The following is a 26156-nucleotide window of genomic DNA, read 5'->3' as shown; positions in this document are numbered from 1 at the left end:
ACAAGATTTCTTGCTGGGGACATTTGTACTGCACATTGTGTTGATTTTGTACTGCACTTTCAATATGTAAATTTGGCATTGACAGTAACGTTAGATCTATGTTAATGATGCATTTAGTTCTTCACATTTCTTTCTGAAATTAGAACAGGAAAAGATTTGGCTATTTTTGTGTATTTTGAATATTTTTGACCCCTGTAACTGACAAAGAGGCTGTTAATATTCACTGTCTCCAGGTTTACATTTTGTGAATGGCCGAATAGGAGTCATACAGAAGACTAACAATCCTTCTGGAAATGGTTGACTAGGAGTCACTGCATTCACAAGGAGGGAAATAAAGGAGAAGACTTTAAAAAAAATCTTTATTAGTTCTGTTTAGTCTCTTGCCTAACCAAAATAAACAAATAACTATGAATGCTGGAAATCAAAAACAAAGCAGAAATTGATGGAAAAACTTAGCTAGTCTGATAGCATCTGTAGCAGAGTTAACATTTCAGTCCAGTGACCCTTCTTCAGAACTGAGGTTCTCAGACTTGCTGAATTAGTTGCTTGCCTCACAGGAATAAGAGTGGGCCACGAAACCCCTTGAGTTTGTTGCACCACTGGTGAGAAAGCTCACTAGGTCAAGCACCAATCATGGTAGTATCGGTACCTCATTTTCAAGAAGTTGTTATTACTTTAGAATACCTTCATACTCTAACAAAATTCTCAGATTTGAACATTGCAATTGAGCCACCAACCTTTGGGGGCAGAGAGTAAAGGAGTTCATGACCTTTTTGTGCAAAGATGCTTCCTGGTTTCACTCTTTAATAGCTGTCAGACATCAGATAGCTTCCAGCCAATGGTAATAAAGTTCCAGTTATCCACCCCATCCTGGTGAGGATCACACCTTTTATGTCTGCAAACAGGTATGGTATTGTTTACACTTTGGGTGTACGCTTGGAATACTTCCAAAAATGGCCTGGTCGTACCACACAGTATTTATAAAACTGATCTTCACATGAAACCTCAACTTAAAGATTGGTGCATGACACACACTAAGTTTTTAGAACATGTAAAATCAACAAAGCAGTTTATTGTAAGATTTTCTGAGTAACTGGAAAAAGATGTCTTTAAAACTCTGTAGCAGAGATCTGAAAGAATATTTTCAAACGGTGATATTTTTCCTGTATCGGTTTCCTATGAACGGCAATTTCTTAAAGGGGTCAATTCTGTTGGCTAAATTGCTAACCAGAAAATCATCTCAGAGCAAGGATAAACCACTGACTATATATCACCCAAGTGATTTGATGTGCACTCATGTCAATACATTCAAGGTAGCTCTGTAAGTCTAAAATGGAGTAAATAACACTGCTCTTCTTTGTCAACAGTAACAAGAACTCCAAAAAGTTAGTTCCACATTGATATAGAACTGCTTTTCACAGTAATTTCAACTTATGACTTTTCTTCTGAATATTCTTTTAGCCAGGCTGCTTATGCTAGCTGTGATGTTCTTAGGCACAACTTCAGATCCCTGCAAGCCCCAACGCCCAGTCCCCTTGCTAACCCCCAGCCAGGGTTATTTTCATGAAACAGTAATTCCTAGCAGCATCTTATCATTTGTCATACAACTTAATAAACAAATACTAACAAAATTCCGCACCAAGCAGTACTGAGCTGATAAAATCAACATAGAGCAATTATTCTCTTTGACTGCAATGTGGATAGAAGGCTGTGCTTCAGACACTTACCAAATTCAACAAATACTTTCCAAAAGGCATTTTATAAGATGCATCATCAGAGGCTATTGAGAAAATAAAAGCTCATGGTGTAAGGGACAACAAATTGGCAGGAATAGAGGCTTGGCTGATTAACAGAAGTAGAGAGACGCATAAATGCGTCTTTTTCAGGTTAGTGAGATGTAACGGGAGGTGTGCCGCAGTGCTCAGTGCCAGGACCTCAACTATTTACAATTTATATCAAAGATGTGAAGGAACAGAGAGGATGGTCACCAAATGTGTTGATTAACCAAACATATGTAGGAAAGTAAGTTGTGAAGAGGAGATGAGATTACAAAGGAATATAGATATGACAAATGAGTAGGCAAATGGGAAAATGTAAGATTCCCCATTTGGGAGGAAGAACAAAATGTATATTATAAAAATGGTGAGCAATTGCAGCCCTCTGAAATGCCGAGAGATCTAGATGTCCTAGTGTATGAATTTCAAAAGACTAGTATACAGGTTCAGCAAGTATAAGGAAAGCTAATTGAACGTTATAATTTATTATGAGGGTATTGATTACAAAAATAGGGAGTTATTCTTCACTTTTACAGAGCACTAGTGAGACCACATGTGGTACAATATCCATCACATTATTTAAGGAAGGATGCAAATGTGTTGGAAGCAGTCCAGGGAAGGTTTACTAGCCTAATACTTGGAATGGTCAGGTTGTCTTTTGAGGCTAGGCTGAGCAAACCAAGCCTGTGTCCATTGGAGTTTAGAAAAGAAAGAGGTGACTTGATTGAAACATAAAAGATTCTGTGTGTGTCTCAGCAGTGTACTTGTGGAAATATGCTTCCTTTTATAAGGAAATTAGAAGCCAATAGTTAGAAATAAATAGTTGAACATTTAAAACAGAAAGGTGGCAAAACAATTTCTCAGAGGTCAGTGAACTCTCTTTCTGAAAAGACAGTGGAAGCAAGACTTTGAATATTTTTAAAGCCAGAAATGGAGAGATTCTTACTAAGCAAGGGGACAAAACATCATTGGGGGTAAGTGAGAACATGGATATGAGATTACAATCATATCAATCATAATCTTATTGAATCGAGGGGCCGTATACTATGTTCCCTGTAAATAATCCTGGAGTCACACAGACCTTCGAGATCCATATATTGCAGTCAGTTCCACAATCAGAAGTCAATGCATTTGCATGTCGGTCAGTGCAGAACTTCTGCATGACTTCAGCAGCACTACCAAAAGAACTTTGGCTGCATGTCTGCCACTTGCTCATTGTTTTTATTGTCATGTATCCACAAGTAAATCTTGAGAGATGGTTTCTAAATTGACATGAGGGAAAGGTCTCAGTGTCCAATCTGGGTGCAGAATCGGGGCAGAGCATCTCATAAAAACACAGCTATTTGTTGGACTGCTAATTGTTACTAAAAAGGAACCTTTTGGAACCTAAAGATTCAGAATAGTTCTCTATTTTGTCAATTGGGAAGTACAAAACCAAAACACCCAATTTCCTGCTGCAGTGAAGAGATGATGCAACTGTAGATGAAAGGAAAGCTTCCTATCTGACAGCCCATAAAAGGACAGCATTCCAGAGTTTTAGCACAGCAGTACAATGTCTCACTGCATTTTCCACCCTTTACAAGCTGTGACACGACATTGAGAAGTCATCAGGGCCATAATTGCTAATCAACTACAGAGCAGCTCTGACAGGATGGATTTTCAATCTTCAGTGCTCAGGCAGCATGACTTGCCTCCTTGGTTTCTTCCACTGCTTTGCTGTTCTGCAAAGCTGCCCTTCTCTCCCCTCCTATTGTACTACAGGCATTCCTGCTGGAGGGCTGCTGCACCTATGTCATTCACATGGACATCAATAGTTCCAGAAAGGCCCCTCTACCTGCTCCCATTTCCAGGTGCGACCACTGCTCACTCCCTGTAATGGACAGACTGAAGTATCCCAATTCCCTCTCCTCATGAGTCTACCTTGCCCTACCTATTCCACCAACCCCTTAACACTCATGACAACTGTCAATGAGACTGATATCAATTCGAGGAGCTTCACCTGTTCTCACCACAAAAGTTCTCCCAGAACTAGAAATGGAAAACCAAGAAATCACACTTCACCAAGGCAAAGAAGAACTGAGGCATTCCTCATGGGCTTTCTTTCATGCTGAGTTCTCTAATTATCAGGTTTCCTTCAGAGCAGCTACTGCAATTAAAATGAATTAAAGTAAAAACAAAATATCTCCAAACATATTATTTGGAAAATAACTGTGATGAATTGACGGACCTAATAATATTATTTTCAAAGTTTGTGAGAAGATTTGTAGCTCAGGTGCTCGTTGTTGTGGTTCTGTTCGCCGAGCTGGGAATTTGTGTTGCAGACGTTTCGTCCCCTGTCTAGGTGACATCCTCAGTGCTTGGGAGCCTCCTGTGAAGCGCTTCTGTGTCCATGCAAGGACTGCAGAAAACACTACATAGGACAAACAGGAAGACAGCTAACGATCCGTATCCATGAACACCAACTAGCCACGAAATGACACGACCAGCTATCCTGAGTAGCCACACACGCAGATGACAAGCAACATGAATTCAACTGGGACAACACTACTATTATAGGACAAGCCAAACAGAGATCAGCCAGGAAATTCCTAGAGGCATGGCACTCATCCACAGATTCGATCAACAAACACATCGACCTGGACCCAATATACTGACCACTGCAGCGAACAGCTGGAACTGACAACCGGAAGCGGCAGAGACAAACCACTATAAATGCCGGAGGAAACATCACAGAAGTGCTTCACAGGAGGCTTCCAAGCACTGAGGATGTCACCTAGACAGGGTACGAAACGTCTGCAACACAAATTCCCAGCTCAGCGAACAGAACACCTACTAATATTATGTAAAATATTTAAAAACTGAAACCTGTTACCACAATTGTTTAGCCCACGCTTCTACAAAACACAACTCCTTCATCAGAAAGAAAAATGCATTTATAAGGTGTTCACCTCTCAGATATGCTGTGCATGTGGCTTCACTGGTTGGTTTACATTCTTTCTTATTTTCCTCCGTAGTTAGCTTTGACTGGTCTTTGTGCACTTTACCAGGGAGCATAGGCTGCTGGGAGCTCTTGCTCAATGTGTGATGTTTCTTTGGCATGGCTTGAGGAAAGCCAAACATAAACAAAGATGAGAAGAACAGCAGTCCAGCACAAAGGAGGAAGCCAGCCCACCAAGCGCCAATCCACCGAGGATCATCTGGCGTAATGTCCAATTTTGCTGTAAGACGAAAGAAGAATAATATTTAGTACGAATGCTTAGGCCAGCACATTAGCAAGCAGTAGGTATTACTAGTGAAATAGGCGGCTCCTTTAAAGAATGTAATGTGAATGGATGGAAACCAAACATTTCTCCAGCTGTTCCAATTATGTTAGAACTATTGTATTAATCAGCCTTAATATACGATAATTACCAAGTCCCAGATTCAAGTACGTGAAAGCACAGAACTCCTCCAGGGTCACTACAATTACTTGCCAATGTACTTTACAGGTTGTTATTTTGCTAAAGCATGGAGAATCATTTAGATCCTTGGCAGACATAAAAGGGATTGTTTTGGAAATTTATGTTGGCCCTGCCAGAACAAACTTCCAGTTATTCTGTTATAAATCACTCTGGTGTAAATGTGATTCATGTAAATATCACCTCGCCATTTTAGAGCTAAAAAGGCACAAAAGAAATTTTTCACATGATTTAACATAATATAATTATAAGTTGGTGTGGAAAGTTCACTAAGGTTCAGTAATCCTTTGAAATTTAAATAAGCAATCAAAAAATTATTTAATGCACTAACAAGTTGACAGAAATGTAATGATATCTAGCCACCATTTACTTCTTATTTGAGTATTGCTGGAACCAGATACATTTTCCAAAGTTTTGCATTTGCATTCATCAGATGATTGACAAGAGTACCAGTGAAAAGGGGAACAACATTTTTATACTTTATGAGAAGAAAGTGCTTGTTAGTTGGCAAGTGGACTTTGACTGGTTTCGACATCATAATAGAGAATGCACCCATTAGACAATTAACTCACAAGTTCTACTTAAATGTAAACCAGGCAGGTTGACACTGATTTGTCAAGGCATTACCTTGAGGAATATACAGGCTCTCAGCTATTATGTTTGAAAAAGCTGTAATGTGTGTACATGTTCTTTCTGCCTGCAAGGAATAGGTTCCTATGTTTTAGTATATGTAACTTCCTACATCCACAAGTGAATATTTTGAGCCCTTCTCTTCCTCACTTCTTAGGGTCACAAAATATAGATAGCTATTGTTTCTAAGGGCTATGACATAACCAATCTGAGTCAACTTGCCTGGTTTAAATGTAACCAAAGCCTAACAGTTAACTGTCAGTCATCATCAAACTGGTGTATTCTCCATATCAATATCGTTGCTAATCAAAATTCACCTGCCAATTAATAAACATACTCTTCTCATATAATCCAAATACGTTACTCCTCTTTCCACTGGTATATTTGCGAATGTCTGACTGAAAAATTATAAACTTTGATTAAGTGTGTTTTTTCAGCATGATTCAAGTTCTGTATGGTCCAATGATATTTTTTTTTATTTATCTTTTTTTTTCTTGATATATTTTCTGTTCTGCCTTGGCTTAATAGAAACCCTTTCACCCCTAAGTTGGGTCTGTCAAAAGTCAAGCGTCACTCGAGAGTCATGAGGCCATAATTCAGACTCATACTTCAGTGAGTGCAATATTGTGTGATGATACTGCTCCTTTGGCAAGGTTATTCTGTCCTTGATTTTTCTTTCGAGAGGGATCATAAATGCAGAGGTTCCAGGGTATCTGGTTTGTATGTGTTTCAGGGTCAATACTGCTTCAGGCAAAAGGCTTTCAAGTTCTTTAAAAAAAAACTTGTGCAATGAAAGGGGAGTGGTCAGTTCTCCCAGCTCAGCTTTTCTCTGGTTTGTTTTGGTTTTAGCAGTCTGGCTGTTTAGAGTACTGGTCAAAGAAACCATTCCATGCTGAATCCTGTCTCTCTCTCTCTGTCTGACATCTCTCTTGTAAGAACCTGTGTTTGATTTAACCTTTTTTGCTAAGGGTGTGTTAATGGAGATGTTGCAAGTATTTGGAACAGCACCATTACGCTGCAATAGAGTCGATTAGGTTTTCAGTTAAGTTATGCTATTCTATATTCTGTTGTTCATGTATAAATATTCTGCTGCATCACTGCTGGTATATATACTTTACACCTGCTTAAAACACCTAGAAAATTTAGGGTCTGGGCTACCTTCTAGAAATGTTTTGAGGGGGTTTGGCCATAACAGTTTGAGGGCTCTTTGCAGGATTTATTCAATAGTTCCAATTTGGGATTAGGGTTGCTGGACTCAAAGGCAGCGAGTGGTAGATGTTAGTGACGTTTGTTCCAGGTTTTGGATTCAGTTAGTTCAAACAATGCTTGGGTCTTTCAATCACTAAGAGTTTTCTGGGAGTGGAAGAAGTGACTCTGGGGACTTTACAAAAGGTGAATAAGGTTGGAATTGGCAGTCAAGCTGGAGTTGGAGCTACCTTCATCCATAAGAAAAAGAGAAATGATTAGAGTGATAGCTCAGCATTTAAACCTGCTGGAAACAACATCAGAATCTTTGGAGATGTCTAAAATTCGATTGAAAATGAAGCTGCTTGAGTTAAAAAAAAAAGAAGGAATTACGTTGTTTGACATTTGATTAAAAACAGAGGAAAGGGAAAGAGAACAAATTGCTTTAGCAGAGAAAAACAGAAAGAGAGAAAGAGAGAAGAGGGAGAAAAGGAGAGAGAGGAAAGAGAGAGAGCTGGAATTTCAGCAATTGGCACTTAGACAGAAAAGTCAGCTTAAAAGGATGGAGATGAAGACTGAAGATAAGCTTAGTCAGGAAGAAAGTGATGATGAGCAAACCTATGGTAGCTAAAGGCCTAGTGAGGATCTGTTTAATATATTCAAGCATTACTTAAACTTGATGAGACGCATGGAGAAGCCTTTTTCACCTCATTTGAGAACTTGGCTAAACAAATGAAGTGGCCAATAACCAAGTGGGTTTTGTTGATCCAAACAAAACTTGTAGGTACAGCTAGTGAGGGATTTGCATCACTATCAGAGGGGGTATCTGGGAAATATGGACAGGTGAAGAAAGCCATCTTAAGTGCATGTGAGCCTGTGCCAGAATCCTACAGACAACTTTTGAGGAATCTAAGGAGGAACCCTGGTCAAACCTACTTTGAGTTTGAAAGGATCAAGCAAAATAATTTTGATTAGTGGAAAGGGCATTAAAAATAGAGCAAACGCTCTGACGGAGACAATTATTTTGAAGTAGTTGAAACTTCACTTCCTGAGGTAGTGAGACCTCGTGTAGAAGAGCAGAGAGTTAAAATGACACAATTAGCAGCTGAAATGGCTGATGATTATGAATTGGTTCATAAATCAAAGTTTGGCTTTCAACATCAGTTTAAATCCGTGAGGGATAGAAATTGGGGAAAAAAGAAATCCTCATGTGGAAAGGGAAAGGTAGATCTTGGTGAAGATCATAAGGATAACTTACCACAGGGTAAAAAGGAAACCCTTGTAAGGGAAAGAGAAGTTAAAAAGCTCCGGTGGTTTTTTTTTACTGCAATAAAGTAGGTCACATGAAATCACAGTGTTGGCGGGTTAGAAGAAACACTGGGAAGTCAGGTGCAGGAAAACAGGATAAGCCAGTGAATTTTGTAGGAGTGGTAATTATAAACACAGTGGAGGCTAGGAAGCTGCACCAGAATGTACAACCTGGTCAGAGGTTGGTTACGGAGGAAGTGCCAGATCTTCTTAAACCATATACCTGCAAAGGTAAAGTTTACTCTCATAGGCCAGGTGGAACAGGTAAGAGGTTACAATATTAAAAGATACAGGATCCTCTCAATCTTTAATGTTGAAAGATGAGGAGATATGTACCGCTAAGGGACTTTTGCCAGAAAAAGTGCTGATAATGGGAATTCATAGTGAGACAAGAAGTGCTCAATTATGACAGTGAAGAGGGTTACCTCAGATTACAACAGGATTTGGACCAGATGAGCCAGTGGGCTGAGAAGTGGCAGATGCAGTTTAATTCAGATAAATGCGAGGTGTTGCATTTTGGGAAAGCAAATCTTAGTACGACTTATACACTTAATGGTAAGGTCTTAGGGAGTGTTGCTGAACAAAGAGACCTTGGAGTGCAGGTTCATAGCTCCTTGAAAGTGGAGTCGCAGGTAGATAGGAAAGTGAAGAAGGCATTTGATATGCTTTCCTTTATTGGTCAGAGTATTGAGTACAGGAATAGGGAGGTCATGTTGCGGCTGTACAGGACATTGGTTAGGCCACTGTTGGAATATTGCATGCAATTCTGGTCTCCTTCCTATCGGAAAGATGTTGTGAAACTTGAAAGGGTTCAGAAAAGATTTACAAGGATGTTGCCAGGGTTGGAGGATTTGAGCTATAGGGAGAGGCTGAACAGGCTGGGGCTGTTTTCCCTGAAGCGTCGGAGGCTGAGGGGTGGCCTTATAGAGGTTTACAAAATTTTAAGGGCATGGATAGGGTAAATAGGCAAAGTCTTTTCCCTGGGGTGGGTGAGTCCAGAACTAGAGAGCATAGGTTTAGGGTGAGAGGGAAAAGATATAAAAGAGACCTAAGGGGTAACTTTTTCACACAGACGATGGTACAGAACTAGAGGGCATAGGTTTAGAGTGAGAGGGGAAAGATATAAAGGAGACCTAAGGGGCAACTTTTTCACATAGAGGGTGGTACGGGTATGGAATGAGCTGCCAGAGGAAGTGGTGGACACTGGTACGATTGCAACATTTAAGAGGCATTTGGATGGGTATATGAATAGGAATGGTATGGAGGGATATGGGCTGGCAGGTGGGACTAGATTGGGTTGGGATATCTGGTCGGCATGGACGGGTTGGACCGAAGGGTCTGTTTCCATGCTGTACGTCTCTATGACTCTATGTAGAGTGAGGTTAGGGTGTTCAGTGAAGAGTGGAGAAGTCATGCTAGGAGTACTGGACAGTCTCAACTCCAGGAATACAATTTGTGCTTGCTAATGATATAGCTGGTTCACAGGTAGGAGAGCTGTCTACTTCAATTGAAAAGCCAGTGGAATCTCAGGCAACTTGAGGTATTGGAGAACACATACCCTAAGGTTTGTCCAGGCTGTGTGGTAATGAGGTCCCAAAGTCACCAGCCGAAACAGGAGAGATCAAAGAGTACAGATAAGAAAGTTGAAGTGGAATTATCAGAAACCCTGTTTGATCAAATCGTGGAGACAAACCAGGAGCAAACAGATGACAAAGCAGAGTTCAGAGAGATTAACTGAGTTACAGCAGAAAGATGAGAAACTAAACCAATTGTATCAAAAAACATACACAGAGGTAGAATCCGAATGTATCCCTGAATGCTACGATTTTAAAAATTACGTCTTAATGAGAAAATGGAGACCATCATATGTTCAGCCAGATGAGAAATGGGCAAAAGTTCATCAAGTCATATTGCCAGTGAGTTATAGAAAGGAGGTGTTGTGGGTAGCACATGAACTACCAGTAGAAGGTCATTTAGGGGTAAGAAAAACTCAAGCTAAAATACAAAAAATGTTTTACTGGCCTGGATTTCACAAGGATGGAGTTGAACTTTGCCAGATATGTCATTCATTTCAGGCAATTGGAAAACCACAGGCAGTAATAAAACCCACACCTTTAATACTTATTCCTGCATTTGAGGAGCCTTTTTCAAGAGTCTTAATTGATTGCATAGGACCCCTACCTACAACAAAAAGTGGGAATCAGTATTTGTTAACAATAATGGATGTGTCCACTAGGTTTCCAGAGGCCATTCCATTACACAGTGTCACAGCTAAAAGGGTTGTAGAGGAGTAACTCAAATTTTTCACGAGATATGGACCACCCACAGAGATACAATCAGATCAAGAGTCAAACTCTACATCAAAGTTATTCAAGGAAATTATGGACAGCTTAGGAATAAAACAATTCAAATCTATTGCACACCATCTAGAATTGCAGGGAGGACTAGAAACGTGGCATCAGACATTAAAGACAATGTTGAGGGCCTATCGACAAGACTATCCAGTGATTGGGATAACGAAATTCCATTTGTACTTTTTGTCAACAGAAATGCACCAAAGGAATCAACCAAATTCAGTCTGTTTGAATTAGCTTTTTGGGCATGAAGTGAGAGGACCACTAAAATTGATTAAGGAGAATTTGGTTAGTCAGAATTCAGAGACCACGTATTTGGGCTATGTGTCAAATTTTCAGGAATTATTACATAGAGCTAGACAGCATTTAGAAGTATCACAGCAAACACTGAAACAGGAAGCAGACAAGAAATCAAAAACTTGCAATTTTGGTTTTGGAGATAAAGTGTTAGTATTACTTCCACTAATAGGTGAACCTTTAAAAGTAAGGTTTAGTGGACTTTATCAAGTCAAAAGGAGATTGAGAGAGGTGAACTGTTTGATAAGGACTCCAGACACCGTGGGCGGCACGGTGGCACAGTGGTTAGCACTGCTGCCTCACAGCGCCAGAGACCCGGGTTCAATTCCCGACTCAGGCGACTGACTGTGTGGAGTTTGCACATTCTCCCTGTGTCTGCGTGGGTTTCCTCCGGGTGCTCCGGTTTCCTCCTACAGTCACAAAAGATGTGCAGGTCAGGTGAATTGGCCATGCTAAATTGCCCGTAGTGTTAAGTAAGAAGGGGTAAATGTAGGGGTATGGGTGGGTTGCGCTTCGGCGGGTCAGTGTGGACTTGTTGGGCCGAAGGGCCTGTTTCCATACTGCAAGTAATCTAATCTAATCTAAATCTCATAAAGTGTGTCATGTGAATATGTTCAAAAGGTATTTTGACAGGAAAGGAAAGTAAAAGGAGACTGTGTTATTGGTTACAACACAGAGTGAAGAGCCAAGTGCAGAGGATTCTAAATTGGACATGTCTCAAATTAAGGGGGGGGAGGGATTAAATTGGACAATGAGGAAGTTGTCAAAAATTGGGATAAGAAGCATTTGGATGGGTATATGAATAGGAAGGGTTTGGAGGGATATGGGCCAGGTGCTGGCAGGTGGGACTAGATTGAGTTGGGATATCTGGTCAGCATGGGCGGGTTGGACCGAAGGGTCTGTTTCCATACTGTACATCTCTACGACTCTATGATCTTCCAGAGGAAAATCAAAATGACCTAAAAGAATTATTGCAATCACATGGGAAGAGATGTGGATATAAGCTGGAAAGTACTTACTTAATTATGCATTATGTAGATATAGGAAATACTGTTCCAATTAAGCAACATCCTTGTAGACATAACCCTCTAAAGTTGGAACAGGTTCAAAAGGAGATTAAATGCATGCTCTAAGGTGACATAATCAAAGTGAGTTACAGTGACTGGAACTCACCCATGGTAATGCTGCTAAAACCAGATGGTAGCCAATGGTTGTGTGTGGACTATCTCAAAGTCAGTGCAGTTACAAAGACTGTTGCTTTGATTCAAGGTGGTTATCAATTCGAGTGATGTGGGTGTTGATGCTGTGCTCTTACGGGAGGATGAGAAAACAGAAAGAGCTATCATGTATTTCTCCAGAAAATTGAACATTCATCAGCAGAAATATTTGACAGTTGAGAAGGGGACTTTGAGCTTGATGTTTGTATTACAGCATTTCAATGTTTATGTCCAGTAATGTATCTGAGACAATTATATACATTGATCATAACCCATTGAAATTTGAGGAGAAATTTAAGGACAAAGTTCCAGACTGTTTTGGTGGAGCTTGTTGCTGCAGCCATTCAATTTGAAAATTGGCAGGTCGAGAAAACGTGACTGCCGACGCATTGTCGAGACTTGGATAAGAAACAGAGGCTTTGGTGGCAGGAGTAAGATAGACTTTAATAGAATTTAGTTTGCATGTTTATAGTCAATGTAATTATATGTGTTGTAGTGCACTAACAGTGTAAGATTAGGGGGTTTACAATGAAGCCATCTTTGGTGACTTGTTTTAAGGGGGTAGGTGTTACGATGCTGCTCCTTTCATGAAGTGATTCTGTCTTTGGTTTTTTTTCTTGAGAGTGGTCATAAATGCAGAGGTTCTGGGGTGTCTGGTTTGTATGGGTATCAGGGCCAATTTGATTATAGCTAACAGCATTTGTACATTGAAAGGCGAGTGGCCAGTTCTCCCAGCTCAGCTTTTCTCTGGTCTGTTTTGGTTTTAGCATTCTGGCTGTTCAGAGTGCTGATCCTCTCTCTCTGACATGTAACCTGTGTTTGATTTTACCAATGGGAGATGCGTCCTGACAGTTAACCAATGCATGTTTACTTTTTGATGAATTCAAATAGCAGCAAAACTCTACAAACGATTCATTCTTTACATCACAGTTCATAATGCATTATTTCGCATCACAATGTTTAAGACTAACCTGTGTCAATGAAGATGGCATCCACATAAATTGTTGTAAACAAGGAACCCAACATAAAACCAAACGCAGGGCCAAACAACATGGTAGTGAACAAGACACCTGTTCAAGGGTAAAAGAAAATAGAAGTTATTACTGATCAAAACAACAATTACTTTTAGAGCCAGTACAGTTTTAGAGAGAGTTCTCAGTATGATATTACGACACATTTTCAAAAACAACTCTTCCAATTCCATAGGAGAAAGTGAGGACTGCAGATGCTGGAGACCAGAGTTGAAAAGTGTGGTGCTGGAAAAGCGCAGCAGGCCATGTAGCATCCGAGGAGCAGGAGAATCGACATTTCGGGTATAAGCCCTTCTTCAGGAATGAGGCTGGTGTGCCAAGCGGGCTGAGATAAAAGTGGGGGGGCGATTTGGGGGAGGGGTACTTTGTATTCATCAAGGGCGACCCTTTCCAAGATGCCACCCCAATCCTTCCATGCTATCTGTCCAACAGAATCTGCCCACACTCCAATGAGTTCTGGAAATCTTACTGACTCTTAAAAACCCTGAGAGCTACCATCTTGGGGAACCATTCTCCTCTTCTAGCTTTTTTCTTTAGTCAGGGCAGTGTCCACTGTGGAGCTTGGGCATTGTCTGGACTGTTGAAGCTGCTGACAAATCAGATTGGCCAACAGCTCCAAGGGCAATGTAGCTTCCTGCAGTGTGTTACGAGAGCAGGGCGGGATTCAACAAATAGAGGAAGTCCCCCTTTAAATCTTGTGTCTTACATTTTAAAACATATTAATTGGCTTTAGGATGCACTGTGGTGAAAGGCACGATATAAATGCAAATCTCTGAAGAGTAAGAAACAAGTGCCCCTTGACAACTTGTGTGGTGAAGCCAGATATGAGTCTTGTACCCTCTAGGGCAACAGGCCAGAATTGATACTTGTTAGAGTATGGCCTAAAGGTATTTAGGACAAAATCCTGAGACAACTACTTCCAGTAGTCTTTCTGTTTGTGCTCTTTAGAATGTCATAAAACATTTGCAGATGACAAAATTACCCGTGCGATTATTTGCAGTCAGAATGGATATCACTCAGTCTTTGGCCCATAGATAGATTGTCAGAAGCCACTTTGCAAAATCATTTCCAATTTAAGACCACCCCCAATACCCAAGCCTGGTTTACTGCAAGAAACAACAATGACACAGATGGGCGAGTGAGCCTGCAATAGCAATCCATTTTATTAAGCTCATTAACTCGATGTTTGACTTGGCGTGAAAAATTTGCTGATTGCACTGTGGCGGTTGCAAAACGTTGCATAAATTAATTGTTAATAAAATTAGCATTGCTTTGACAAAATCAACTTTCACTAAATGTTCATGATGTTTTACAAAAAGTGACATTTTTTGAAAAGCAGCAAACAGAGATGAAAAGGGGATAGGAAGAAATATAGGATCAATTATAGGCCTTTCAGCCACTTGACCCAGTTCGGCATTTAACTACATTGTGATGAATCTGCATAAACTTCATTTACTCTCCTTGCTCCAACATCCTTTAGCACCCTTTAGCTAACAAAAATCGTTCAAAGTCAGTTATGATTTTCAAAGGCCGAGCATCAACTACTTTGTTTTCAGAGACAGTTCCAGATTTCCATTCTCCTTTGTGTGAAACATCATCACTGTATTGACCCACTCTAATTTCAAGGTCATTTTTTCTATATTCTCTGCTCTCCTACCAGAGGAAACTGTTTCCCTCTGCCCATCCTATCACATCCTATAGTTATTCCAATTTTTAGTGCTATCTGTAAACTTAGTAATACATCTTACTCATGCCGGCTACTTCTTTACTAAAATTAGTAAGAATAGTTCTTTCTTGACTAATAAGCATTTAGGTGATAGGTAGGTGGGTTAAGGGCACAATTAAGTCAGCTGTGATCTTATTGAATGGAGGCTTACATTTGTTTCTAACTTGTACATTCCTAAGTTTAACTTGAAGCATCTAATTTGTCTATCAGATTTGTTTTACTGAACTAAAGTTGAATCACCCTTCGTAGATATCAATTCATTTTTTGGCATATGTCAGTTAGGCGGGTTGGTATATAATTTATTCATTGTATAATATAAGCTATATGTGTGAAGCATGGGTCTAGTTGAAACCAATCTGTGAAAAACAAGTTGAGATGTTAACACCACTTGAAGTCTCAAAAGACATCTGTTACCATTTCTATGAATAGCTGCAGTACAGAAACTTAATTATTTTTCCTAGTTATTGTTGTTGCCTGAGCTGTTCCTTATTTTCAATTGGTTTTCATTACTTAAAGTCAGGATGTTTTCTAACACAATCAGAAAATTCATGTGGCAAAGTGGTTAACAGAAAATTATCAGAACATGACAACACTCATTACAAATGTTTACTATTTTTGTCAAAATCAAGATTTTACCATGTATCACTTCAGGAAAGATGTTTGCTGGAAATGTTATTATTAGCAAAGTAATCAGGTACTAATCCATTCCGATTGGTCGTAATATATATGTCGTATTGCTGTGCGATGTTGCTTCCTGGATTCTTAGCCAAGGTCGGGTGAATATCAAACTGACATTCCTAACTTACAGCTCATCAATGTCACCTACATTTGATAGAGCATAGAGCTGAACCAGTTCTCTGTTATCCAGCATTGTGCATGAAACAGCATCAAATATAGCTTTCCAAAAGTGGCCTTCTCTCAAATTGCATCAAATGACATTTTCACATCTCCATATTGTCTCTTAATGCTGATTATCCTAATGTGAATTTCCAGCTTTTATCTCAGATTTCTACCACTTGCTTTTTTTTCTTCACTTTCCATGAAACAAATTAAGACAAGTTTATACTATTGAAAATCTGATGTTGTATTAGTATGTCAACTTACAGATCTTTTAATCAATACAATACTTATTGTGAAGAAAAGCTAGTTGAATTGTTTAAGATTGTGGAAGATTTTGAGTGGTTAAGGAATTAAATATATTTTCTGCTTGTTCATAATGGATACAGACTGGGCATTAGAGAAAAAATATTTTTAACCAGAAGAGTATCAAGGTAGCGAAAGCAGTACATTGTAGATGCTGAAAATCCAAAGGAAAAACTGATAGTGTTGCAATATCTTCTCAAAATTTCAATAAATCTTCTCTTTTACTATGAGTAGCCATTGAGGCTGTCCCCATGGTGTAGAATTTCCCCAGAGGTGTTCCCACTATTCTGCTATTTCTTCACCAAACCATAGCAGAAAGAAAGAAGACATTTGTACGTAACAAGCACTTTTCATGACCACAGTGCTTTCCAAAGTTCTTCACAGTCCATGAAGTACCTTTGAAGTGTAGCCATTGATTTGAGATTAGGAAACACAGCAGTCAAGTTCCACACAGGGCGGTATCACAAATGGCAACAAAACATAAGATAATATGTCTTTAGCAATGTGGGCTGAGAGATAAGAATTGGCCAGATCACTGTGACAAATACCCCCTTTCTTCCTGCACTTTTTATAAGTGTGCCATTGTACCTTTTATGAGTTACAGTGAGCAATTGCAGCAATTAAGTTTATAAATATCAAAAAAGATGCAATGAATTTTTGGTTTAATGTTTTGAGCTGAAAACTTCACACGATGAATTATAGTCAAAGCCCCTGCCAGCCACACTGCTTCATGCTGCACCCAACCCTTCATTGTCTGTCAAATGCTGATTTGGTTGCACGTCAGTACTCTAAAAGTTTGTTAGCCCGAACAACAACTTTTGTGTGAATTTTTTTCTTGGAAAGCATCTGATGTTTATTGAACTCTGAATTACATCTTTTTTCTTTCATACTTAAACTAAGAATTGAAAAACTTGCCTCCGGGAACATATAAAATATATTTATTCCACTGAAACTGAGCCATGTATGCGTAACATGTCATTAGTGAGCACTGTTGCTTTTCAACATGTGGTGGGACACACCAGACGTCCAAATTAATTACTTGAAAATCAAGTTTTAAACAAAAGTCTGTAATATAGATAACACACTCCATCACAGTTACATTATAAGAAATTAAACTAACAATGTAAATCATCCTTTCAGCAGCCTGCACATAAATTACAAATGTGAATTCTGTAATAATTTACACATTACATTTATCAGCATAAAGTGAACAATCAAAAGGAAGAATGCTTATGCTTGTGATTTCAGACACAATTGATAAAAATGGGAGCAGGGTGATTAAATAAAAACAGGCAGTTAAAAGTTTTAACCTGTTGGAGATGATGGATTAGGGGTTGAAACAGGATACACATGTGCAAACAACTTGTCCTAATTGATACTGATCTCATTTGTGACTCCAGGATGTCCTGAAGGTCTAACAAAAAGTTGCCTGCAGTACAATGATGCCCAAATGGAAATTAACTTAAATAAAGGCATTAATAATGTAAATCATATTATGTGGCATATGTGTCACATGGAGAATATATATGTGATACAAATATGCCAATTATTGAAGTACAGTTTGAATCTACACAACCAGAATGGAAAATTAACAGTTGAAGTTACATTAAGCTGCATTTGAAGAACTGGCCATCCTAGAAAGATTATTGATGGGTGCTAAATCACTTAAAGTTCAATACGGGGGTGTGCACCTGGTTCCTGCTATTTTAGTGTGACTTGATATGTCATGGTGCGCTGATGGTTGCGAAAGGCTAATATGATGTCTTGGGTTTTAAGTAACTTTTGTTGTCTTTGTGCTTTATTTCAAGAAAATGGCTTTACGGTTACAATAGAATCAATTTCATTAATAGCCTTTTGGAGTTCTATAAAGAGGATAAAACAACATAAACTGTAATTTTATCAACAACGCTGTATACAGTGCTTTCCTTTAGGTGACACCTATACACCGTATGTTTTATATTAAAGGTTATAAACTGCTTATTCATCAGAAGTGGGGATTCTAGCTAATATGTCACTACATAAGGATTTGCACTGTAGAAACAATGTTCTCCTGTTACACGATTGTGCTAGTTAATGTTTACCAAGAACAATAATCAAATTGTGTATTAGCTGTTACTTAAACAAACACCAAAGATATAAAGTTTATCAATACAGTTAATTTCTGAAAATAAAATTAAAATATCTGCTATATGACATTAAAGTAAACCTCACAATTACAATATTTCATTATGCTATAGGGTACATAGCTCCAGGTTAGAAAACTGTGTTCCATTATAAAGCAGTTCGTGTTCTCTGCTATTCCTCTGGTCATTGGTGACCAAAATAATAGTTCATTGTAACCAGTAGCCCATTAGTATCTATCCAAGTTCTCAGTTGTAAGCATATATATCTATTAAGTCTTTGTTTCACATTGGTCTTGGCGGTGTGCAGGAATGTTTTATCCCATTGAGTCCAGGGATTCCCCAGCTTCAGTTTTATGGCTTTATATTGTTTAGGACTTGGTTGTCCTCATTGACTACAAGGTAATTCATTGGGGGTGTTAAACTGAGCCAATCAGAAAAGCCCTCGCTGACCAATATAACCAGGAGAACACACTTCACTCACACAACATGGGTGCTCGGGAAAAAAATAAGCACTACCGCAGTTAGGCGGTAGTGTGGGGGTTTAAAAAAAAGAAAAGAAAAAATATATATAACCAGGAGAAAAGCACTACTATTAGGCAGTAGTGTGGGAAAAGGAAAAAATATATAACCAGGAGATTATAATCTTCCTCAGTTGAGGACTGACTCCAAGCTGGCTGCTCATATCCAGTGTGTTACTGTAGCTGTTGGTTTCTAGTGTTTTTTTGGGGAAAAACCTGATTCCTGAACTATTCAGCCAAGTTTTAACTGGTATTCCTTTTTTTTTATTGAGAAATGATTTCTAAATTGCCTGATCCACACAGTCAATGTGTTTTAGGTGTAATTCAGTTCTCATTAGGGTATTGTTGTTTCACTGGCTAGTTGCAGCCTCTGTGTTAATCTTTCTCTCCACTACTTTTGCGAAAGGGACTATGCTGATTTTGTGGCAGCACTTAGCCTCTGGACTCTAGTTTTCTTCGTTTTTTTTTGTATGTGTCTTCACTTTTTTGGTGTTGTTTGAACTGAGGCCTTGTGAGAAAATACATCTTTCCAGGTGAGCTGTTCCTGTGTGTAGACCTGATCCTTGGACTAGGCCTCTGTAAAGACTGATCACCTGTGTGCATGCTGGGAGGTGAGCACTTGCTGCATCTTGGAGTTTGGGAGTAGACCTTGCCTTTGGGAGTAGACCAAACCCCTGTGAGTTAACTGCACCTTCACAATGTAGTGTGTTCCTGTGAGTGGGTCTAGTTCTCTGTGGATGGGCCAGGAATCTATGGAAATGGAAGATCTGTGTGCTGTGGGGTGTGCATTTGCTGTGTTCAGGAGTGGACTCTGCCCTCAGTTGTGGACTCTGCAGTTTGGAGTGGACTCCATTTCTGACAATGCACTTTGTATACTGGAGTGGACTCTGATTCTGGGAATGGACTCTACATTTTGAAGAGAACTGTTTATGGTAATGGACTCTGTACCAGAAAGGAATCGGTTTGTTGGTAATTTTGTCTTGTTGCTTGTTGGGTTTATCACCTGCACTGTTTAGTGTCCCTGGGTCTGGCAGGCCTTACTGTGAGCTGGGAGGTTCATAGATTGTACTGAAAGCTGTCACCCTGAGAGCTGGAGGGTGGGAAGACCATCCTGTCAACCTGAAGGTTGGTAGACTGTCTCAAAAGCTGGAGATTGGGTAGGCCACCCCAATGCCGGTTGCCCCGAGAGCTGGAAGGTGGGTAGACTGTTCTGAGCGCTGTTGTCCTGAAGAGGGGTGGTTGGCAGGTGTGTCAGAGCGGCCAAAAGCCAGAAAGTGAGTAGGGGCAGGCCAATATCCGGAAGGCTTGTGGGCTGCCCTATGTGCTGTTGGCCCAGCGAAGGGGACGGGCTGTGCTAGAGGAGGCTGGAAGGTGTCAGGGCAGTCTACAGGCCAGATGATGCATCTGGGTGAGTGAGAGCCCAATGGTACGTTGGGGCAGACTGAGAGCCAGAAGGTGGGTAGGCCATCCTCAGCGCTGTCACGCCAGGTAGGTACCGGGGCTGGATGTCCTGGAGATAGCTGGAAGGTGCGAAGGGTGGTCAGGGAAGTCAAAAGGTGAGTAGGTTGTTCTGACTGCTGCCATCCTGGGGGGGGGGGCGGAGAGAGGGGGGGAAGCAGGACAGGCAGTCCTAGAGGTGGCCGGAAGGTGTGTCAGGCTGTACCAAGAACTGGAAGGGGCATGGGGCTGACCGAGAGTTGATACGGGTGTGGGGCGGGCTGCCTTAGAGTGGCCAGAATGTGGGAGGGATGGGTAGCTTGCTGGGGGTCTGTATTGTATGCGCTGTTTTTTTTATGTAATTAGACTATTATGTACAAATGTCATTGTTACTGTTTTGCAATGATTGAAAATGGGATTTGAGGTTTGTCCTCATTTCCCTGAAAACTGATTGAACGGTAAGGTTTGGGCCTGGTTTGTTGTTCCTCTCCCTTGTAAAATTGCTGTTTTTGTATACAGCTGAGGGTGTTAATTGTTTTGTAAACTGTATATTGTTTAATAAAATATATAACCCGGAGAAAAAACATTACTGTTTGGCAGTAGTGTGGGAAAAGGAAAAAATATATAACTAGGAGATTAGAATCTCCTCAGTTGAGGACTGACTCTGAGCTGGCTGGCCACAGCCAGAAAAAACAAACCAAACAAAAAATAACCAGGAGAAATAAGAGCACTATGTGGGGGGGGGGGAGAAAAATAAATATAAGCAGGAGACTTAGAAAAAAGGAAAAAAAACTGACAAATATGAGCATTACTGCTTGATGGTAGTAGTGCGTGGGGGGAGGTGGAAAGAAAAATATATCACAAGGAGATTAGAATCTCCCCAGATCAATCTCCCCAATCTGGCTGGTCACAGCCTGTGTACTGTGCACAAGTAAAGGGTGACCTGGTGATGACATACTGGGCTTTGTGCAGTTATTTTAGACTATTAATTCTGACCTTTCAAGGTGAAATGGCAAAAAATATTTCTTCTAATTCCAACATCCTTCTCTGCAAAATTATTTCTTCTTCTTTCCTACTCCTCCATCTTTTCAAACCACTACTTCCATCTTTAACTTCCCCTTTATTTGCAAAGTTCTTGAATATGATGTCATTTCCCAGTTCTTTATCAAATTTTGCATTGAAAATCCTTTGAATTCCACAAGTCAGGCTTTGCTTCTCCTACAGAACTGAATCAGCTCTAAATAAAGTCAAGTCTGTCTCTGTGTGACAATGGTGACTGAGATACTATAATTATAGCACATTATCTTTTATCCTATTTGACCTCACTGCATCCTTTGGTAGAATCTATTACACTATCCTCCTCCAAACCTTTCCCTCCATTGTCCATTTAATAGGGACTGTTACACTCTCATTTATCAACTCATTAATGCTAGTTATGACTTTCCTTCTTACCCTCCTGTTCTCACCTCAGATCTTCCCTACAATCAAGCATTAGCCCCTTCTCTTCCTCCATTTTGTCGAAACATTTCACCAACATGCGGCCAGCTTCAATTGATGATTTGATGAGTCCTAGATCTAGCACTCCATCACCTTTCTCAATCCAAATCAGCATCCCAACTTGGGCAAAACACTATTCTACAACTAATGATCAGGTGCGTTATTTTTGGCCCCGTCTGCAAACTCCATACCCTTACCACTGACTCCATCCCTGACATAACAATTGTATTGGACTAAGTGAGCCTACTTTCAATCTTGTTCTCATTCAACTATAAACCAAGTTTTTGGCTGTACATAATTGTCATCATTACCACTTCTTACTTTGACAACATTTCTCATCTCGGTCACTACAGTAGTATGGAGACAGTGAATTTGTCTCCATGTCTTGGCTATCTCCTATTTGAACTTTTCAATGCACTGTTTGTCACCTGCCACTGCTCAGAAATTAAATCATCCAAAAGTCCTTCTTATATTCTACCTGAAAATATTCTGATTGTGCATCATTTCTAAATGCATTAATCCACAATTTATTTACTGTACTCATTGCATATAAATCCTGCTGTAGCTTTATCTATCTATTAAAGGTGCCATATACCTGTAAATACATTTCCTTAAATTGTTACAATAATAGATTGCTCTCTATTCTTTCCTTGTGACCCCTAAAAAGAATGCATGTAGTTTGAAGGTTTTTTTTAATAACATGGATACTTATCTCAATTCTCTATTATAGAACAATGATGCATATTACATCAGAAATTATGGGGATGTTTACATTCAGAAGACACTGGAGGATTCTCCACATCCAGAATGCATTTGGTGAAATTTTTCAGCTCCTTTTCTTGTTAGTCTTTCTTTTCTGCTTAACACCAACTTTTTAAAATCCACATTGGAAATTTTGCATGATATATTACATCTTTAATATGCTAGTATAACTTTGAGACATGCTCATGATATTATATCCCTAACATGTTAGGCCACTGTTGGAATATTGCATGCAATTCTGTTCTTCTTCCTATCGGAAAGATGTTGTGAAACTTGAAAGGGTTCAGAAAAGATTTCCAAGGATGTTGCCAGGGTTGGAGGATTTGAGCTACAGGGAGAGCTGGGGCTGTTTTCCCTGGCGCGTCGGAGGCTGAGGGGTGACCTTATAGAGGTTTACAAAATTATGAGGGGCTTGGATAGGGTAAATAGGCAAAGTCTTTTCCGGGGGGTCGGGGAGTCCAGAACTAGAGGGCGGAGGTTTACGGTGAGAGGAGAAAGGTATAAAAGAGACCTATGGGGCAACTTTTTTACACAGGGTGGTAGGTGTATGGAATGAGCTGCCAGAGGAAGTGGTGGACGCTGGTATGATTGCAACATTTAAGAGGCATTTGGATGGTTATATGAATAGAAAGGGTTTGGAGGGATATGGGCTGGCAGGTGGGACTCGATTGGGTTGGGATATCTAGTCGGCATGGACAGGTTGGACCGAAGGGTCTGTTTCCATGCTGTACATCTCTATGACTCTATGATGTGAAATGTTAAAGGTCTCAGATTCTATCTTAACTTGGGAACTTGAAACATGACATACTGACAGAAACACACTACTCTTGTAACCAAATAGCTTAATGTTAGCCCAGAAACTGAAATGCCTGTAAATATATTGTATATTAGTGAGCTGTAACTAACACCTGCTGATGTTTAAATACCATGTTAACCACCTCTCAGCTTCTTATTTTAGAAGGGAACATTGCTGCATCAAATAAAGGTGTACTACAGGAGGCAGAATGTATGCCATTGTATATGGAGACTACTTTAGAAATGTAAACTTTTGGTGACTGATCAATAAGAATGTGATCAAGCCATATTTTCCTCAGCTGGCCTGCCAATATCATTTGTTAAGAATCACACAAGAATACCCACTTTGGTGAGAGATTGAAATGTTATTATCATTGTTGGAAGAATACTTAACATGAACCTGCATTTTCAGCAATGCAAAAAATGACTTACTTAGTAGGTGCCCATTATGATGGCCATTGCATTCAAGATCCATACATTGTACATAATTCACATATCAGTTTGACAGTTGTACTGGTCACTTCAAAGCCAATATTTTACATGAATCATTTGACTAATATTGTTTTTATAACCTTGTTACAGCTACAAGTTTGGTGTGAAATTATTGATGAGTATATGAAAGAATGTGCTAGATAGTAATTCATTCCGATATTCAAGTTACAGCTAAATGTAGATTCCCATTTTAGCTTTTAGGCTAAGTATTTTTGAAACCAAATCATGCAGGGATATTAATCAGCAGGTGCTGTGCTTTAGTCTGCTACGTTACCCAATGATGCATTCGAGAGGAAAATCAATTGAAGTCCCAGCCATGTTGATCAACTCTTCAATCCTGGCAGCATTTCCAACACTCTAACCAGTTATATGTGCATATTGTAATTCTTACTGTTCTGTTTAAACAAGTTATTTTATGGCACAGTACAAGGGTCATGGTTTTCATAATGGCATTCATATCCTGAACATATCATTTTTAACTTGCCACATTAATTCATTGACCAAAATTATACATTTAAAATCTCAGTTTACCAGGACGACATGTGGCAGACAAGGCTTGATATCACTGAACACCCCCCAGGAATGAGCACAGAGAATTAAGTCAGTGTTAAAAGATAACATTTGACTGCAAAAGCCAGAGTTCATCTGCACAATGGAAGTAAACTTCAAGATTATAAATTTACTAGTCTTCAAGGCATTACTCAAATGAATTGAAAACAAACCATGTTATAACATGTACCCAGTAAACTCTGACAGAAAGGGTCCCATCTATTTACTCAAGAGCTAAAGATGCCAAGTTCAACAATTAAATATTTCTCCATCCCCCTTTAACATGCTGCCTCTTTTTCTCCCTCTCCCAACAGACTCCCAGTTTCCTTGAATGCCCATAAACACAGTTTTGACTCGATAGATTTTCTTTCTGAACCCACTAAACCTAACAGAGTAATTATTTACAACATTTTAACTGTTGCCCAACATTCTGCCTGAACAAAACACTATTGCTGCTGTTAGTCATTACTGTAAAATACTTAAGCCATTTCAGTCATTCACTTCCACCTACATCTGTTGTTTCATTAACCAGAAGTGGGAAACCTCCAGCACCAACCGTGTGCCCTTTGGAAGTGTTGTGGAGCTGGTAATAGCTTGGGAAGTCTCTGTTTTCAGGTTTGGAATTTATAGTCACTATATTTTAGGACATATATCTGGGAGAACAAGACTTCTACCTACCACAGAAGATCCACCCTACTCTTGAGCTAACCACTGGTCTGTAATTTGTTTAATTTAATTTTTGATTTAATGTAAACACTGAAGATAGGATTCCCAGGAAGAAATTGGTGAAATTGGGGTGAAATGGTATCGCAGGAAAGCTTGCCACATTAGAGCGGTTTAGTCAAACTCTGCAAAAGTGACATTGCTCTGTGTAGCAATGTCATCAACTTTTCAGAAGGCTTTGCTCTGTAAGGTTCCCTTTTGTATCCAGTATTCAACTTTTTATCTTATCTGCCTATTCACCACTGACAGCCTGCACAACTGACATTGGCCACTGAAAAATTAGAAGAAGGCAGAGATGTGTTGAAATGTATCCTCACTAGATCTTCTGTGTCCTTCAATCCCACAAAAAAGGCCCAAACCCCATTTTTCTCTAGTGCACAAGCATAAGAATTGCATTTGGTGGGATTCCCATGCCACTACGGAACAGACTCCCACTGTATTCCTATCGGTGCTATTTTTACAGTCGTGGACTGGTTTTTCCAATTCTTTTAATACTTATATAAAAATAACGTACAAAGCAATGTAACACAAGTGCTTTCAGTATTTGCCTGTGAACATCCACTACAGATTCTTCCTTTTGTAAGTTCTCGAGTGAACTAAGTTTCTCCCTTGCTGATTGTTCTGAAATGGGAATAAAACTGAACCGCCTTAACTTCAGCTGTAAAAGTTCTAAGACAGAGTGACAGCGCTGAGAAACCATATGTGCTATTCTGGATCTTATCCTGAAGTGCTTTGAAACCCATAGTCTTGCTGCAGTAATAGATAAAGGGTTGGATTTTAGTGTCTCCCAAGTGAACATGATTTTGATCAGGGGCACACAACATATGTTGAAAGCTAGCCTATTTCCTTCCCATCTACCGCTAACTACACCCATAATTTGGGAGTTGGGTGAGGCATCCAGTAACCTGCCCACATGTAGGCCAATTGAAGTCCAAATTAATACCCATTTAAGGGTCTCAAACCAACTTCATTGTCACTTTAAGATGTGCAGTGGAAGGTATGAAAGAGGGAGAAAGCCTTCTTTCTAAAACAACTTTGATGAAAGGCACAAGGTGGAGGGGGCACATGCTTCTTGAATGCTTCAATCCATTCCTCAAGGATAACTGGAGATGGGCAGAAAATGCTATTCCAGCCAG

At 39.7% G+C, this 26156-nt stretch overlaps 1 protein-coding gene across 1 annotated transcript in view; it reads right to left on the bottom strand.

Annotated features, from left to right (window-relative positions):
- Positions 1-26156, bottom strand: part of LOC122559852 (solute carrier organic anion transporter family member 3A1-like) — a 322868-nt gene that overhangs the window by 84275 nt on the left and 212437 nt on the right. The window contains exons 3-4 of the mRNA XM_087998848.1: positions 13196-13294; positions 4724-4993 (exon numbers count right to left, since the gene is read on the bottom strand). Coding sequence (XP_087854974.1) covers positions 4724-4993; positions 13196-13294 — 369 coding nt within the window. The remainder of the gene's footprint in view (positions 1-4723; positions 4994-13195; positions 13295-26156) is intronic.

Source organism: Chiloscyllium plagiosum, unplaced genomic scaffold (assembly GCF_037043375.1).
Source record: "Chiloscyllium plagiosum isolate Xiang-an unplaced genomic scaffold, Cpla_swu_hap1 HiC_scaffold_2, whole genome shotgun sequence".
In the NCBI taxonomy this organism is placed as follows: domain Eukaryota; kingdom Metazoa; phylum Chordata; class Chondrichthyes; order Orectolobiformes; family Hemiscylliidae; genus Chiloscyllium; species Chiloscyllium plagiosum.
The sequence above is the reverse complement of the archived record's forward strand: the minus strand, read 5'-3'. Positions and strand labels throughout refer to the sequence as shown.